Source organism: Stenella coeruleoalba (genome assembly GCF_951394435.1).
Source record: "Stenella coeruleoalba genome assembly, chromosome: 3".
NCBI lineage: Eukaryota > Metazoa > Chordata > Mammalia > Artiodactyla > Delphinidae > Stenella > Stenella coeruleoalba.
The window spans coordinates 132,989,789-133,005,161 of NC_137148.1; the positions used below are offsets into that span (position 1 = coordinate 132,989,789).

At 42.5% G+C, this 15,373-nt stretch overlaps 1 protein-coding gene across 4 annotated transcripts in view; it reads left to right on the forward strand.

The window, feature by feature from the left end:
• LOC307184552 (uncharacterized protein) overlaps nt 1–15,373 on the forward strand; it is a 770,349-nt gene that overhangs the window by 67,217 nt on the left and 687,759 nt on the right. For 3 of the 4 annotated variants that reach the window (XR_013827746.1, XR_013827747.1, XM_079918136.1), the window contains exon 2: nt 7,616–7,738. The exons of the other annotated variant lie outside the window; for it this stretch is intronic. Coding sequence is in view for 1 of the 3 variants with exons in the window: in XM_079918136.1 (XP_079774262.1) it covers nt 7,673–7,738 (66 nt within the window). In the remaining 2 variants the exon portion in view is untranslated. The remainder of the gene's footprint in view (nt 1–7,615; nt 7,739–15,373) is intronic. 4 annotated transcript variants of the gene reach the window in all.

Here is a 15,373-nt window from a genome sequence, read left to right on the forward strand (position 1 = left end):
GCAACAGGAACGATATCAGAGAACCAAGGGGAGGAAAGAGAGGAAAAGGTTAATGTTAAAGAAATTGAGATTAAAGTAAATTAATTTTCCCTGTGTGCTGATAGGAAATGTGTTGTGGGAAGTATATTTGTTTCATGAAGTGGGGCGCAAGCAATGCCGTGTTTTTACATATCCTAAAAATATTAAGCCTCGCTCAGGCCCCCACTTGTCAAGGTTGACCAGGCAGACAGTACCAGTCATTTGTGTGTATATGTGGGTATGGGGGTAGCAGCGGCTCCCTTTCCTACCTGGTCGGCTTATGCAGTCCAGGAAAAAGGCGAAGGTTTCTGGCCCTCAATTCAAAGTGGTCACCATGGTGCCAAGCCCTACTATGGGATTGTGGCTGAGGTTCCCAAGGTCACAGCACTGGGGACTCAGACCAGTGCCTCAGAGACTGTGAGTGTGAGGAGGGCCAGTTCTTCCTCATCCCCCAGCTGCAGGCCTGAGGAATCTCACCTCAGGTTACCCTCAATGCACCAAAACATCAAGTGACTACTCTTCACTCTGGAACCACCTAATTAGTTGCAAGCTAGTTGCCCCTAGAATGTTTTGCCCAAATACCCTCTGGCCAACTGGCTGAGTATTTACAGCCCTACTAGGAAAAGTCTGTCTCTCCTGAAGGCCTGACCCTGGGTAGAGCCTTCAGAACTGACAAATATGGTTTGGATTGTAATTAGGGTCCTCCCACCCCCATCCCTTTTAGACAGCTTTCCTTTTTGGCCCTGGAAGAAACGCCTTCTGGGAGGGAGTAAATACCATTCATTCCTTCCTGATAGATAAGAAGAAATAGACACAGAGAAATATCTCAGTAGATTATCATTCTACAGTAAATTCTCAATAAATTATCATGTTGCATATGTGAAATACCTTTTGCTGTTAAAAGAAACTCATGAGAATCAAATGAAATAGTGTGTGGGAAATTTTGGTTTCTTTTTTTTCTTCATTGTTTGCAGGGCATGGAGGTGAAAAGTACATTTCCTGGATGGGGGTGAGGTTCACAGTTAAAACTAGGAGAGAGCAAAAGGGTTTTCAGGATGAGAGGAGTTACAGAAGAAATACTTCTCTCTTGCAGATCTGTGAGTTTTTTTTTTCCCCCTCTCTGAACTCTAGATATGGTGTGTGTCTTCTGAGTTCCTGAAAATGGGCCAGCTGTTTGCAGAGTATTTAAAGAACTCAAGGGAATATTTCTAAGTTATGATGATCTCCAAAAGGGAGGCAGGGAAGATTAAGGAGCTGCTGAGTTTACCTCACGGGTGCATGATTCACTGACCCTTGTTCTTAAAATACCTGGTAAGGTGGAGCCTAGGAGAGCTGAGAATACATGACTGGGCCAGACCCTGCTACAATCTGCACATTCTTCAAACGTGGGGGTGAAGAATAGGATTTTGTTTAAGAACGTTGGTATTAGAGGAAGTTTTCCTTGTAGCTCTTCTCTTTATTAACTGTGTGAACTTTGTGCCAGGAACTCCCTAAGCCTCAGGCTCCCTGTCTTTAAAATGGTAATAGCAGCATCTACCTCATAGGACTGAGGATAGTGTAGAGTAGTGGTTAAGAGTATGGATGCCAAGTTGGACTCTCCGGACTCCATCAATTATCAGCTGTGGGTGAGCTTGGGCAAGTCCTTTACCTTTCCAGGCCCACTTTCCCCATATGGAGAATGGAGATACCAGGACCTATCTCTTAGTGTTGTCATAATATTGGGTTCGCCAAAAAGTTCGTTCAGGTTTTTCTGTAAGATGTTATGGAAAAACCTGAACAAACTTTTTGGCCAACCCAATACTTTAGTAAGTTAAGAGAAGTAAACTATTTAGGGTGGTGCCTGTCACCTATTAGAGCTCAGGAAATGTTAGTTCTTCATGATGTTATTAGAAACAGGAAAGAAACTGGGGGAGCCAATGTCAAAAAGCCTATGTGAGCCTCTAGTAGATACCCAGCATCACGGTGGATCCAAAGGAGATGCAAGGTGTAGGACTATCTTACATGCATAAGTTCTTTGCCCAGAAAGGTTCTTTGGACAGATATCTATACTTCACTTATAGACTGATGCTCAGAATCCAATCATTAATGAATAAATTCATTAGCCTAAGACAGTGTATTTTGGTTTCTACTGCTACATAGAAACTACCCCTAAAATTAGTGACTTAAAATAACAGCAACCATTTATTATTTTTCCCGAATCTTTGGGTTGACTGGGCAGTTTTGCTTCACATGGTGTTGGGAGAGGCCGCAGTCATCTGGAGGGCTCAATTGGGTGGGACATCCAAGATGGCTCACTCACCTGGCACACAGTCAGTGTTGGTTGGGAGCTGAGGTGGGGATGCCAAACAGAGCACCTCACTTCTCCTCCATATATCCTTTCCGTGTGGCTTTGGCTGCTCATAGCATGTGTCTGGGTTCCAAGCAGTAGGAAGTAGAAGCTGCTAGTTCTCTTAAGAATTGGGCTCAGAAGCTGCAGAATGTCAGTTCTGCAGCTTCTATTACTCAAGCCAATCACAGGGCCAGACCAGATTTAAATGGAGGAGAAATAAATTCCATCTCTTGTTATGAGAAGCAGTTTTCAGGGACAGGAAGGGGCAGTCTTTGTAGACTAGCTATCTGTAATTTATTGCCGTGTAACAAATTATCTCAAAACATAGCAGGTTAAAACAATGAACATTTGGGAATTTCCTGGTGGTCCAGTTCTCGGCGCTTTCTCTGCCGTGGCCGGGTTCAACCCCTGGTTGGAGAACTAAGATCCCACAAGCTTCGCGGTGCGGCCAAAAATAAAAATAAAAAAATAAAAAAATGAACATTTATTATCCCACTATTTCTGAGGGTCAGGGATCTAGGAATGGCTGGGCTGAGTGGTTCTGATTTCAGTCTCTTATGATGTTGCAGTCGAGCTGCAGTTTCTGAAGGCGCTGGAATATCCACTTCTAAGCTCCGTCATGTGGCTCTTGGCAGGAGGCTTCAGTTTCTTGCCACAGAGTTCTCTCCATAAGGCTGCTCATCATATGGTTTCCCCCAGTATGAGTGATCTAAGAAAAGATAGACAGCATGATAGGGAAAGGGAGAAGAATGGGGAGAAGCAAAGTGAGAAGGAGAGGGGGCGGGTTCAGGGGAGAGAATCTCAAGGCATGAACTGCGATCCTTTTATAACCTAATATTGGAAGTGACATACTGTCACTTCTGCTATATGCTATTGGTCATACAGACCAAACCTGGAACAGTGTGGGAGGGGCCTACAAAAACGGTGTAGCTTGGAGATTTCCGGGGGTCACTTTAGAGGCTGCTTACCCCAGTAGTTCATAGTGGTGCTGTGCATGAGAAGTTTCTCACAAGCTTGTTAGGTATGCAGATTTCTTGGCTAAGTTTCCAATGTGAACCACACTTTGGGAAACCTTGACCCTATACCAAGGCTTTAGTATTATTGACTGTGGGATGTCCAAAGGGCAGTTAATTGTCTGCTGTAACCACACATTTACACTTTAGTGTGAATAGATGTGGGTTTCTCTTCTGCCTCCCAGAGGTTTTAATGCTTACTAAACATGCAGACCACAGACTTTTAGGTTATTTGGAGCAGATGCCACTGACAGATACATGGTTTTTTGGTTTGGGGTTCTTCAGTGAACTCTGCTTATTTTTAATTTTTCCTGAGCTTCAGATCCCTGCTATTGATTGACATACACGTTCTTTGAAGGTAAGTGTCTATATCAGTGGCTACTTACCTGTAGATACTCAACACATGCTTATGTACAATGATGATGTCACTACCACTGGATTTCATGAGCATCCCCAGTAAGACACTAAGTTCCTAATCTTCTAGTTTGACTCTTATCACCATGAGGAAGCCCTCCAAATGTATTTGGATTTATCCCCCCTCCTTCCCTCCCTTCTTCCTTCTTTCCCTCCCTCTGTTCTAGTCAACAGAATGTCTGTATAGGTGTCACCCTTTGGGCTGTCTCTTAGCTCACAATGATTCTCCCTTCTCTTTTGCTTCCTTTGCAGTGCCCCCACTAGTTGAATTTGAACCACATAGCCCTGACCATCTAAACTTAGCAAGATGGGTCACTGTGGACACCTGATTCAAGTCAGGCAATCTGATTCTTCCCCTGGAATTTGGAATTAGGATCAAAGCAGAGACAACAAGGGATTCTTTTTATATGACTGGACTCTTGCCCTATAGGTACAAAAACTGTGATGGAACTGAGTCCCTTCACCACCACCCTGCCCTTTTGTTGTGTAGGCTGATAACAGAAAAGTCAGTCTTAGTGATTAAAGAGCAAAGCAGATGTAGGGGCGAATGGGTGATGAAATGTGGGAGAGAGTGACCTTTGGATTCCAGATGGCTTTCCATTTCTTATATCTGTCTCTTCCTGAGTCTTGGCTTGGATTCCATGAGCTTCCCATGTATGCTTTTAATATGTGCCCCATCTCCCTACCCTTTTAAATTTAAGCTAGCTCCTATAGATTTCTGTTACGTCATTGTTAACACAATCCATCTATGCAGGCACTGTGCCTATACCTGTAACCTGGTGAGTTCAGACACTGAAAGAGAGGATTCTTGCTGAAGGCCACCTGTAGAACAAATGTTGCATGGATATAAGGTGTTGGGAACACCCAGGAGGGATTTCTAACTCCACCTGGGAGTACTGGCAAAAGTTTCGCAGAGCAGGTAAAATCTGAGCTGGGCTTTGAAGGATGATCGGAGTTTACTGGGAATGACAAGGGTCTAAGTCCGATGTGGCCAAGCTGGTATGTAAAGGAATAAGGGAGAGCACAGAAACTGGAGATGTCATTTGATGCCAGAAAAGTCAAGGGTTTCTTATGCCATGCTAAAAATAACAAGGCATATTTTCAAAAGAGAAATGAAGATAATCTAAAGCATAATTTGGAAACAATTGGTCTGGAAAGTTCCTCATTATGTATTCATTTGCTATGCACTGTAATAGAGCTGGTCCTTTTAAATGCATTTGGAATTCAAATGACTCTCACATATACCTTCTATAAGGTTTGGCCTATATTTTAGAGGAAGCTATTGGAAAGCATCCGTAATCTTTCATTCTGGTTGTAATATATTTCTGTGGCATGGCAGAGGCATTAAAAAAGAAGACTTTCACACATCACATTGGCTTGGGCCGACGTTAATTAGAAACAAAAGCAATTTGTGTTTAATTTAATGGTAGTGGGAGATTCATTATAATGTTCTTTGGTCAGACACAGTGCAATGAAGGTAGATTTCTGTGTTATTTTTCTCTCTCTTACTATTTTCTTTGTCTTTCAAAGCTATGGTTTAATGTATTTCCTGGGAATTCCGACTCTATTCTTTTCATTTTCTCTCCCATTTGATTTTTGTTGTTGTTGTCACTATTAAATTCGAAATTCACTTCTTTTCTACTTCTAAGCTTACATTTGTTTGTCTCTGCATCCTGTAACTACACATTTCTAATCTTCTTTATGGTGGGCAAAGTCAACTGTGGATTATTCAGGGGTTAGTAGCCGGGTTACTAGGTCACCTTCTTCTTCCTGTTTATGATTTTATAACCTTTCACTAACACATTCATTGGTAATTACCCAGGGATGAAGGAGGAAAAAGAACTCGAACAATTAAAATTTGGTGATTTTGGGGCAAATTTGATGAAAGGTTGGTTGGGGAAGGATTTGAAACTCCTGGCTAAAAGCAAGAACTTTGATTGTCAGTAGAGCTGATATTCCTGGACATACTGACTTTCCTGGATTAGAATAATAGGTTGTGGAGGGAAAGGCTAACAGTATTCTGAGACTAACCCAGTTTTTTATAATACCTGATTTTTGGAGGTAACTATAAGAGTTCAGAACCCTCAGGCTCCTTTCTGAAGTTTTAGCAAGCTGGAAGAAAAGGTTTTCTTTAAGAAGATAGGTCCTCTAGCCTACTCCTTCATGGGATAATTTGCTTCTCATGTGGGAAAGCAGAACAGCCAGAACCCCCACTCACTTTATTGAAAGGTGGATGTAGATAGTGCGGCTTTCAGGCCCATGGATGTGCATTCTAGTCCTTGCTTTGCTGTAATCTAGCTATGTGATAACAACAGAAGCAGTACAAATAATACACATATCCTTATGGTTTATTGCGATATTGTTTTATGCCAGACATTTCTTCTTATACTTCATTCTTGCAAAAACCTTATGAAATAAGAAAGATTAATATCTCTACTTTATATACAGGGAAACCGAGGGGGAGAGAGAGAGGGAGAGAGAGATTATGCAGTTTGCCCGAGGTTACATGGAAGGAGACTGGCAGGAATCTAACTCCGGAGCCTTTGTTCTTAACTGCTACGTTGTATGTTCTTCCAACACTCAATTGCCTAGTCTCTCTGCTTGTTCTTACAAAAGGGAAATTCATGATTGCTGTGACACCCTCTTCCTATGGGGAGGATCAAATGAGAGTGTGAAAGGGAAAATGTTTTGAAGACTATAAAGCAGCAGAAAAACGCAAACAGTTATGAAGATGGACAGGCTGAAAGAGACAAAGAGAGAAGGAAGTCTCCCTGGAGTGAGAATTAGAGTTTGACCTTCAGCAAAAGGGCTGCCATCACTTAGTGACAGCCCAAGCTGGGAGCCTGGGTCCCTTCTTCCACAGCTGTCAGAATGGCAGGGGCAAGGGACAGACGCCAGGCCTGGGCATCCAGGCGTGATTGGCAAGGCCCTCTTCACCAGAGGCTCTGGGCAGATTCACTCAGAGCTTGACCTTTTGAATGTAAAACACTTGTTAGGTTGCCAACTGCCGACCAGCCAGGGGGTGGATTCAGCCGGGAGAAGAATATTCCTGTGGCTGTTCCAGGGATGCTCTCTCTCTGGACCCTGTAACCACAGGGTCTCTTTTGAAGAGAAATGGCCCCTACAGAGCTCAGGGTATACTTGGAAATTGGAATCTCTTTAGTATCAGGTTGGTGTTTCTCAAATTTAAAAACCATGCCTCCATTTTATAAATGTGATACATTCTGTAGTTTGTATTATAAAAATTAGTTATACATATTTTTCATTTCTTAGCTATAGAATTGTGTGGTTTATTTGAGTGTTTTCACCTCAAGTCTGGTAAGTCTCTCTAAGCGAGTTTCAAGGGGAGGGAATGCTTGTTCTCTTGGTAATCATTGATATAAATAGTTTATAGAAATGTCTCAGTTGACCCATTTGCATAAGAGATTGGCATAAGAGAGCTTGTGAAAGCAAAATCACGGATTGTTCTATAAACTTGTTATTGGTGGAAAAGCTTTCCTTTAGGAATAAAAAACCAGAGAAGTCTAACATGAGAAGTTAGTAATTTATGTATTTGCAGTCACTGACTACCTAGAATATGCATTTACATCATGTTGTTTAAATGTTTACAGTTAGGTCGATTGTAAAATGGCTGCAAATTCCTCCCATTCCAGATTGCATTCCCCTTTGCCATGTGACTTTGCTCATCCTTCTGTCAAGAGATGATAGAGTCTGTTTCTCTACCTCTTGAATCTGGGCTTGTCCATATGACCTATTTTGTTCAAAGGAACATTAAGAAATGTGATGCAAGCAGAGGCCTGAAAACTGCTTATGCTTTGGGCTTGCCCTTTCTTGCTGCTAGGAGTCTTTTTGCCACCACTGACAAAATCCAGATCAGCATCCTGGAAGATGAAAACACATGGAAGAAAAGACAAGGGGCCAAGAGGAGGCCCCTATCCTGACTGTTCTGCCAACCACCAGGCATGTAAGTGAACCACTGTGTCTCAGTCTGTTTGGGCTGCTATAATGAAATACCAGAGACTGAGTGGTTTGTAAACAAACAGACATTTATTTCTTACGTTCCTAAAGGCTGAGAAGTCTAAGATCAAGATTCCAACAGATTCAGCATCTGGTGAGGGCCTGGTTCATAGATGGCCGTCTTCTGGCTATGTCCTCACATGATAGAAGGAACAAGGGAGCTCTTTTGTGGTCTTGTGATCTGTAACAAATATATAGTCGATTTTCATCCTGTTCCTGGCACAGAGCTCCTAAGACCCTTGAAATAACCTAAGTAATGTGAGCACGCTTTTCAACCACACCTGAATTTATGTTATTGAGGTCACTTTTGGATAGCCCTTAAGGTTGGGGACCGGTTGCCAAGGGAACCATTAAAGTATTAGAGGATTGGAACTTTCTGCCTCCCCTCCCACCCCTCTACCTCTGGGGAAGGGAGAGAGGCTGGAGATTGAGTTCAATCACCAATCATCAGTGATTTAATCAATCGTACCTATGTAACAAAGCCTCCATAAAAATCTAAAAGGATGAGACTCGGAGATTTTCCAGGTTGGTGAACAAGAATGTACCCACATGCCCAGAGGGCAGTGTACCCCACACTCGATGGAGACAAACTCCTGTGCTTGGGACGCTTCCGGCCTTCACCCTATGTATCTCTTCATCTGGCTCTTCATTCGCATCCTTAATATTCTTTGTAGTAAACCAGTAATGTGTCAATAGTAAGTAAACTGTTTTCCTGAGTTCTGTGAGCCACTCTAGCAAATTAATCAAACTTGAGGAGGGGGTCGTGGGAACTTCTGAGTTACAGCCATTCTGTCAGAAGTACAGGTAACAACCTGAATTTGAGCTTAGCATCCAAATGAAGTTGGAGGTGGGCAGGGGGCAGTTTTGTGGGACTGAGCCCTTTAACACAGAGGATCTGATGCTTACTCCAGGTAGATGGTATCAGAATCTAATTAAATTGTAGGGCACCAGAACGGTGTCACAGAATTGCTCGGTGTGGGGAAAAGCCCCACACATCTGGTGTTAGATGTGAAGGCAAAGGAAGTGTAGGTGTGAGAGAAGAGGAGATACTCAGATTTTTCCCTAAAGAGGTTTCTTTTCCTTTCTTTTTTTTTTTTTTGGTTATTCAGTGTTTATTAAGTAGATTCAGTCTTACATATGATATACAGATTCAAAAGAAATAGGATTCCACATACTTAAGAAATCAGTGCATTGAGCAAGTAGCATCGTGGAGATAACAGCTTGATTAACAGCTCATTGGTCTTTTGTTAAGTGAAGAGAGGGAGTTGGCCTGTGTTAGTCATTCCACAAACAAAACAGAATTTAGTTGCATCACATAGAGAAGACACATTCTTTTATTTTATTTTTATAAATTTATGCATTTATTTTGTTTATTTTGGCTGTGTTGGGTCTTCGTTGCTGCGCACGTGCTTTCTCTGGTTGCGGAGAGCGGGGGCTACTCTTCCTTGCGGTGTGCGGGCTTCTCATTGTGGTGGCTTCTCTTGTTGTGGAGCACAGGCACACGGGCTTCAGTAGCTGCAGCACGTGGGCTCAGTAGTTGTGGCGCACGGGCTTAGTTGCTCCATGGCATGTGGGAATCTTCCCAGACCAGGGCTCGAACCCGTGTCCCCTGCGTTGGCAGGCGGACTCTTAACCATTGCGCCACCAGCGAAGCCCCGAGAAGACACATTCTAAGAATTAAAATATTAAGCCACATTTACGGGAAAAACTCACTATATAGAACACAAATCATTTTTATAGAGCATTGAAGAGGAAGTCCTCACCTGCTTAGAAGAGCCACATTAAGTTGCATAGGTACATATCTGTAAAAATATAATTTAGAGGTGAAGCCATTGATTAAGTAGCAAAGAGTCATCTTTAAAAGTTGGTGCCATCTGCTTTGTCTTAAGTGCCATATGCTTACTGTCAGGAGCCCCCTGCCCCTCCCCAGAGGTGATGCCTCATGAATGAGCTGCCTCCAGGGAACCCTGAAGAAATGCTTATACCGTCTGCATTGGAAAGTCTTAAAAGTCATCTCAGGTGGGGAACTTGCGCTCTTCCCCAAACGCGTCTAAATTATGCCAGGGGATTGGAAACCTCTTGGGTTGTCCCTAAATCTTGGTTGGCTTGACCCTGAAGCTCCCATGAGTCGACGTGACCTTCCCATTCCCAGGCTGTCGGGAGAAGAGCTATATCCACCCCCGGTTCTGCAGCCAAGCCCTGCTTTCACTTTCCATGAGTCCACGCAGTTTCCCACCTGCAGCCAATAGGAAGTCTCCCTTCTGACCCCTGCTCCTAGATGGACCACATGACAGAGGCATGTAGGCCATCTGCCACACGGAGATTTTTCTGAGATTAGAAACGTATTTTTCAGCAAATCTGAGTTCTGTGTGGTGTAGGTTTTTTGTTTTTGTTTTTAGGTGGAAACAGGTAAAAAGTGAGAGGTTTGTGTTTTGTGGCTTTGCTAAGCAGATGAGCTTTGAGGTGCACGTTCAAGAGGTTTCTTTTTGAAGGGCATTAATCCCATTCATGAGGGTCTACCCTCAAGACCTAGTCACCTCTCAAAGACCTCACCCCCAAATACCATCACATTGGGGATTAGGTTTCAACATATGAATTCTGAGGAGCACAAACCTTCAGTCTATAATACCACCTAAAACCTCCAGTCCCATCCAAGCTGCCAGTTGATAACAGAGATTTGCCAAGCTGGCCTAGACCAGAACAACCGCCCAGTTGATCCACAGGATCATGAGAAATAATATTTACTGTTTTAAGCTGCCAAGTTTTGGAGTATTTTATCATGTAGCAAAGATGATACAAACTCAAATTTCAACCCCAGTCCTTATGAGAAAGATTGGCAAACTAAGGCCATGGGGCTGGCCCCCCATTTTGTAATTAAAGTTTTATGGGAGCACTGTTAATTTGCAATGCATTTTTTTCCAGCTTCATTGCGATATAATTGATATACAGCATTGTGTAAGTTTAAGGTGTACAATGTGATAATTTGATACATGTATATATTGCAAAATTATTACAATAGGGTAAGTTCACATCATCTCTATCACCTCATCTAATGTACCGAATGGTGACTGTTAACAATAGTGTATTATAAACCTGAAAGTTGCTGAGAGAGTAAATCTTGAATTTTTTCACCACACCAAAAAAAAAAAAAAAGTAATTATGTTATGTATTTTCTATGGCTGCTTTTGAAAAATAATGGCTGAGTAGTTGTGACAGAGGCCAGATAGTCCTCAAAGACTAAAGTATTTACAATCTGATCCTTTAAGAAAAATTGCTGACCCCTACAATGAATCGTTTGTACTTTTCTGATTGCTGTAAAGGAGGTTTTCTTGATGCTGATTCTTTGTTAGTTGCATGTACTGGGAATATTTGCTCCAAGTTTGTAATTTATTTCACATACTTTAAGGTGTCTTTTGATAACTAATAAATTCTTAATTTTAAACAGTCAAATTGATAAATCTTTTTTTTCATAGTCAATGCTTTTTATGTCCTGATTAGAAATCATTCCCTACCTCAAGGTTTAAAAAAATCCACTTAATGAGGCTTCCCTGGTGGCGCAGTGGTTGAGAGTCCGCCTGCCGATGCAGGGGACACGGGTTCGTGCCCCGGTCTGGGAGGATTCTTCATGCCGCGGAGCGGCTGCGTCCGTGAGCCACGGCCGCTGAGCCTGCGCATCCGGAGCCTGTGCTCTGCAACGGGAGAGGCCACAACAGTGAGAGGCCCGCGCACCACGCACACACAAAAAAATCCACTTAATTTTTTCTATTTAAAAATAAAAGTTTTGTTTATTCCATACTCCTAATTTGTCCCTCCTCCCCCTGTGGAATTAACAGATTGTATCTGGGATTAATAGATACAAACAACTATACATAAAATAGATAAGCAACAAGGATTTACTGTATAGCAGAGGGAGTTAGATTCATTATCTTGTAATAGCCTTTAATGGAATATAATCTGCAAAAAAAAAAAACAAACCTGAATCACTGTGCTGTACACCTAAAACTAACATAATATTGTAAATCAACTATACTTCAATAAAAAATAATAAAAATAAAAGTTTTGTTTTCATATTTATGCCCTTAATACAATAGAATTGATTTTTGGTTATAATGTGAGGCAGGGATCCAATTTCTTCCTTTTCCACATGGATTGCAATTTTTTTTTACAGCTGTATTTAATGAACAGTTACTCCTTTCCCTACTGATGTGTCCCCTCTGTCATCTATCAATATTACATAAGTGTGTGGCTTTGTTTCTGAGCATTCTATTCTATTCTATCCTATCCTATCCTATCCTAACCTATCCTATCCTATCCTATCCTTTTCCATATTTGTAACTCTTTTTCCATGGAGAAACCTGGTTTTCATTATCCTTGATGTATTTAACTATTTGCTCAGTTCCCTCTGTATGTAACCAAATTTTTTCTGTGTAGGCCAAAATATAAGAGGGGGAGGAGGAGGGGCAAGGAAAGGAAGAAGGAGGAAAGAGGAAGGAGGAAAGAGGAAGGAGGAAGGAGGAAGGGTTTTGTTTTTTATCTTTATTTTACAGAACAATCTGCCCTCTCTCACAAACAAGGAAGAAAACACCCAGAAGGGCAGGGGAGGGGATAAGTGCCCCAGGGGAAACAGACCAGTCCAGTCACTGCCTTTGGGGTGGGGCTAGGTGGCAGGCTGGCAGATGGAGCCAGCTGGCCCGTCCTTCTGTCTCCTAGGTGGTTCCTGGCAGCCTTTTAAAAAAAGACTTTTTTTTAATAAAAGAACAGTTTTACGTTCACAGGAAAATTAAGAGGAAGATAGAGATTTAATATACTCCCTGTCCCCACACATGCATAGCCTCTCCCACTGTCAACATCCCCCACCAGGTTGGTACATCTGTTATAACTGATGAACCTTACATTGACATGTCGTTATTACCCAAGGTCCATAGTCTACATTAGGATTTACTCCTGGTGTTGTACGTTCTATGTTTCTGGACAGATGAATGTACAAGGATATGAATCTATGGTTAAGAGTATCATATAGAGTAGTGTCACTGCGCTAAAAATCTGGCAGCCTTTTAAAGCTTAAGTTCCTTGGTTATTTTAGAGGCAATGCTTTTGAGGGCCATGGAGGTGCTGGCTGTGTGTTTAAATGACCCTGTTGAGGACCACTGTGGGAGTTTGCACACCTCCGCCTCCCACTGCAGGAAGCCTTCTTGGCCCTGGGGTGCCATGCATGCACAGTAGCACCATTTCTTATTCAGCTCATACTGGCAGCTTTTGTGTCGAGCACCTTGCTGAATTTTCATGACATGTTAAAGGACTCCATGGAGTTTGTGATCTTCATACTCCATGTAAAGTGCAGTGTGTGGCTTGGCCTCCCTAGCTTTGAGTATCTCCATATGCGGTTTGCTTACAGGTTTATGCAGGTTCCTTCTGGCACACCTGAAATAAGCATACCTTCATATAAACTTGAGGGAGAACTTGCTAAAGAAGCCGCCAGTGGCCCCAGTGCTAGCTGTGGTTATTGCCCGAGGGAGAGGCTTGGATCACATTGGGGCAAAAATCTGCTGATCCCAAATGTACTGCCCAGTGTGTGGGGAATTTCCTTTGGATAAACTGTGGAGGAAATTTGTTCCATCTGGGGTCCCAGCGTCGCTGCTAAAGTTTTGGGTGGAGGAGGAGGCCGCAGGGACACACTGGAGGTTGTGCTGGGCTGCAGTGTTTGGCAATTAACCTCAGTGAGTCCTAGGATCCCTTTCTGTGTGTAACCTATGGATGCATCAGCTCAGTCTGCAGGGTCCTGTAGTTAGAGAGTGGCTCTACATGAAGCTTTAGCTTCTCATCTTCATGACCCACATTCGTTCATGAATCCTCCGTGATTTACTCTAAAGTATCTCTCTTGCTGGGATTGAAAAATGAAAGATTTCTTGAGCAGGTTTTCATGTTCCATGCACAAGTCTAAGAGAATATGGTATATTTTGCCCAGTACTCTGTCTCATATCTCCTTGAAGTTCTGCCCGTCAAAGGCAGGGCTCCACTGACCAGTATAAAGGATGACTCCTAAGCTCCACACAGCAATGGAGGGTCCATCATACTTTTGGCCCTGGGAGAGTTCCAGGGCAGCATAACAGGGGACTGCCACAGAGGGTATCCAGCTTATTGCTAAAGGTGAATTTGATGCAGAAGCCAAAGTCAGCAATCTTGGTGGTCATGTCAGCATCCAGGATAATAAACTTCTGGTGCTGGTACTTTATAGCAGACTCTATCTGGCAGAATTTGACTTGGATCTCTTTTTCTTGCAAACTGCCAAGAGCCACTAGGTACTCTCTTCCAGTAGCATATTCCGTGACAAGGAGTCTCGTCCTCAGCCTCCATCACTTCAAATAGCCTCACTGTATTGGGATGATTCAAAGCCTTCATGAATTTTACTTTGTGGGATAGTCCCTGGAGACTGGAGGAATCCTGTTGACGCTTGTCAATGATTTTCACAGCTACCTCCTTCCCAGTCAGGATGTGTCAGGCCAACTACACCTTGGCAAAGGTACCCTTGCTGTTGGTCTTGAGGAGCTGGTTGTTGCCAGCATGGGTCTCCTCAGCAGAGATGGTGGAAAGCCCTGCAGCATGTTAGATTCGCTGCAGGGGTTGAAGGCAAGGTGTCCCAAGATCAGCTTAAACGTCCAGGTCACCTCAAAAGAAAATCACTTTTCACACTACCTGATGAACTGATCTTTATAATGGAATCAAAACACAATGGCAGGGGCTTCCCTGGTGGCGCAGTAGTTAAGAATCCGCCTGCCGATGCAGGGAACATGGGTTCGAGCCCTGGTCCAGGAAGATCCCACATGCCATGGAGCAACAAAGCCCATGTGCCACAACTACTGAGCCTGCGCTCTAGAGTCTGAGATCCACAACTACTGAAGCCTGTGCGCCTACAGCCCGTGCTCTGCAACAATGAGAAGCCTGCGCACTGCAACGAAGAGTAACCCCCGCTCGCCGCAACTAGAGGAAGCCTGTGTGCAGCAACGAAGGCCCAATGCAGCCAAAAAAAAAAAAGAAAGAAAAGAAAACCACAATGACAAACTAAAATAAAAATACACTAAGTAAAAAAGAAATGAGAAAAAATAATAAAAAAGAAAGAAATGAGGGAAAGAAAAAAGATAAAACTTTTAAGTAAAAAAAAAAAGAGAAAAAGAAAAATGGAAAACAGTGAGAAAAATTAAAAAGAGAAAAAAATAAAATGAAAAAGAAAACCAAAAAAACACAAAAAAACAAATGGAATATACAGACAGCCTACAATGTAAAGGAGAAAACAAGCTAACTTTGGTCAAAATCCCTCAGGTCACTGAAAAGCAGCTTCCCAAGCTAGAAGGACCACAAATCTAGGCCAACCAGGAACTTGTATAGGTGCTTAGAATTCCATAACAATGGCTCCTTATGAGGACATAGCAAGAAAGGGACCTATTACGGTTAGTGATACTCCACAGTGGTTTCCTCAATTTTTTTTTTTTTTTTTTTTGTCTGATGAACCCTTTTAGACTTAAAAAAATTATTGAAAATCCCAAACAGCTTTTCATTTATATGGATATAGCTATCAATATTTGCA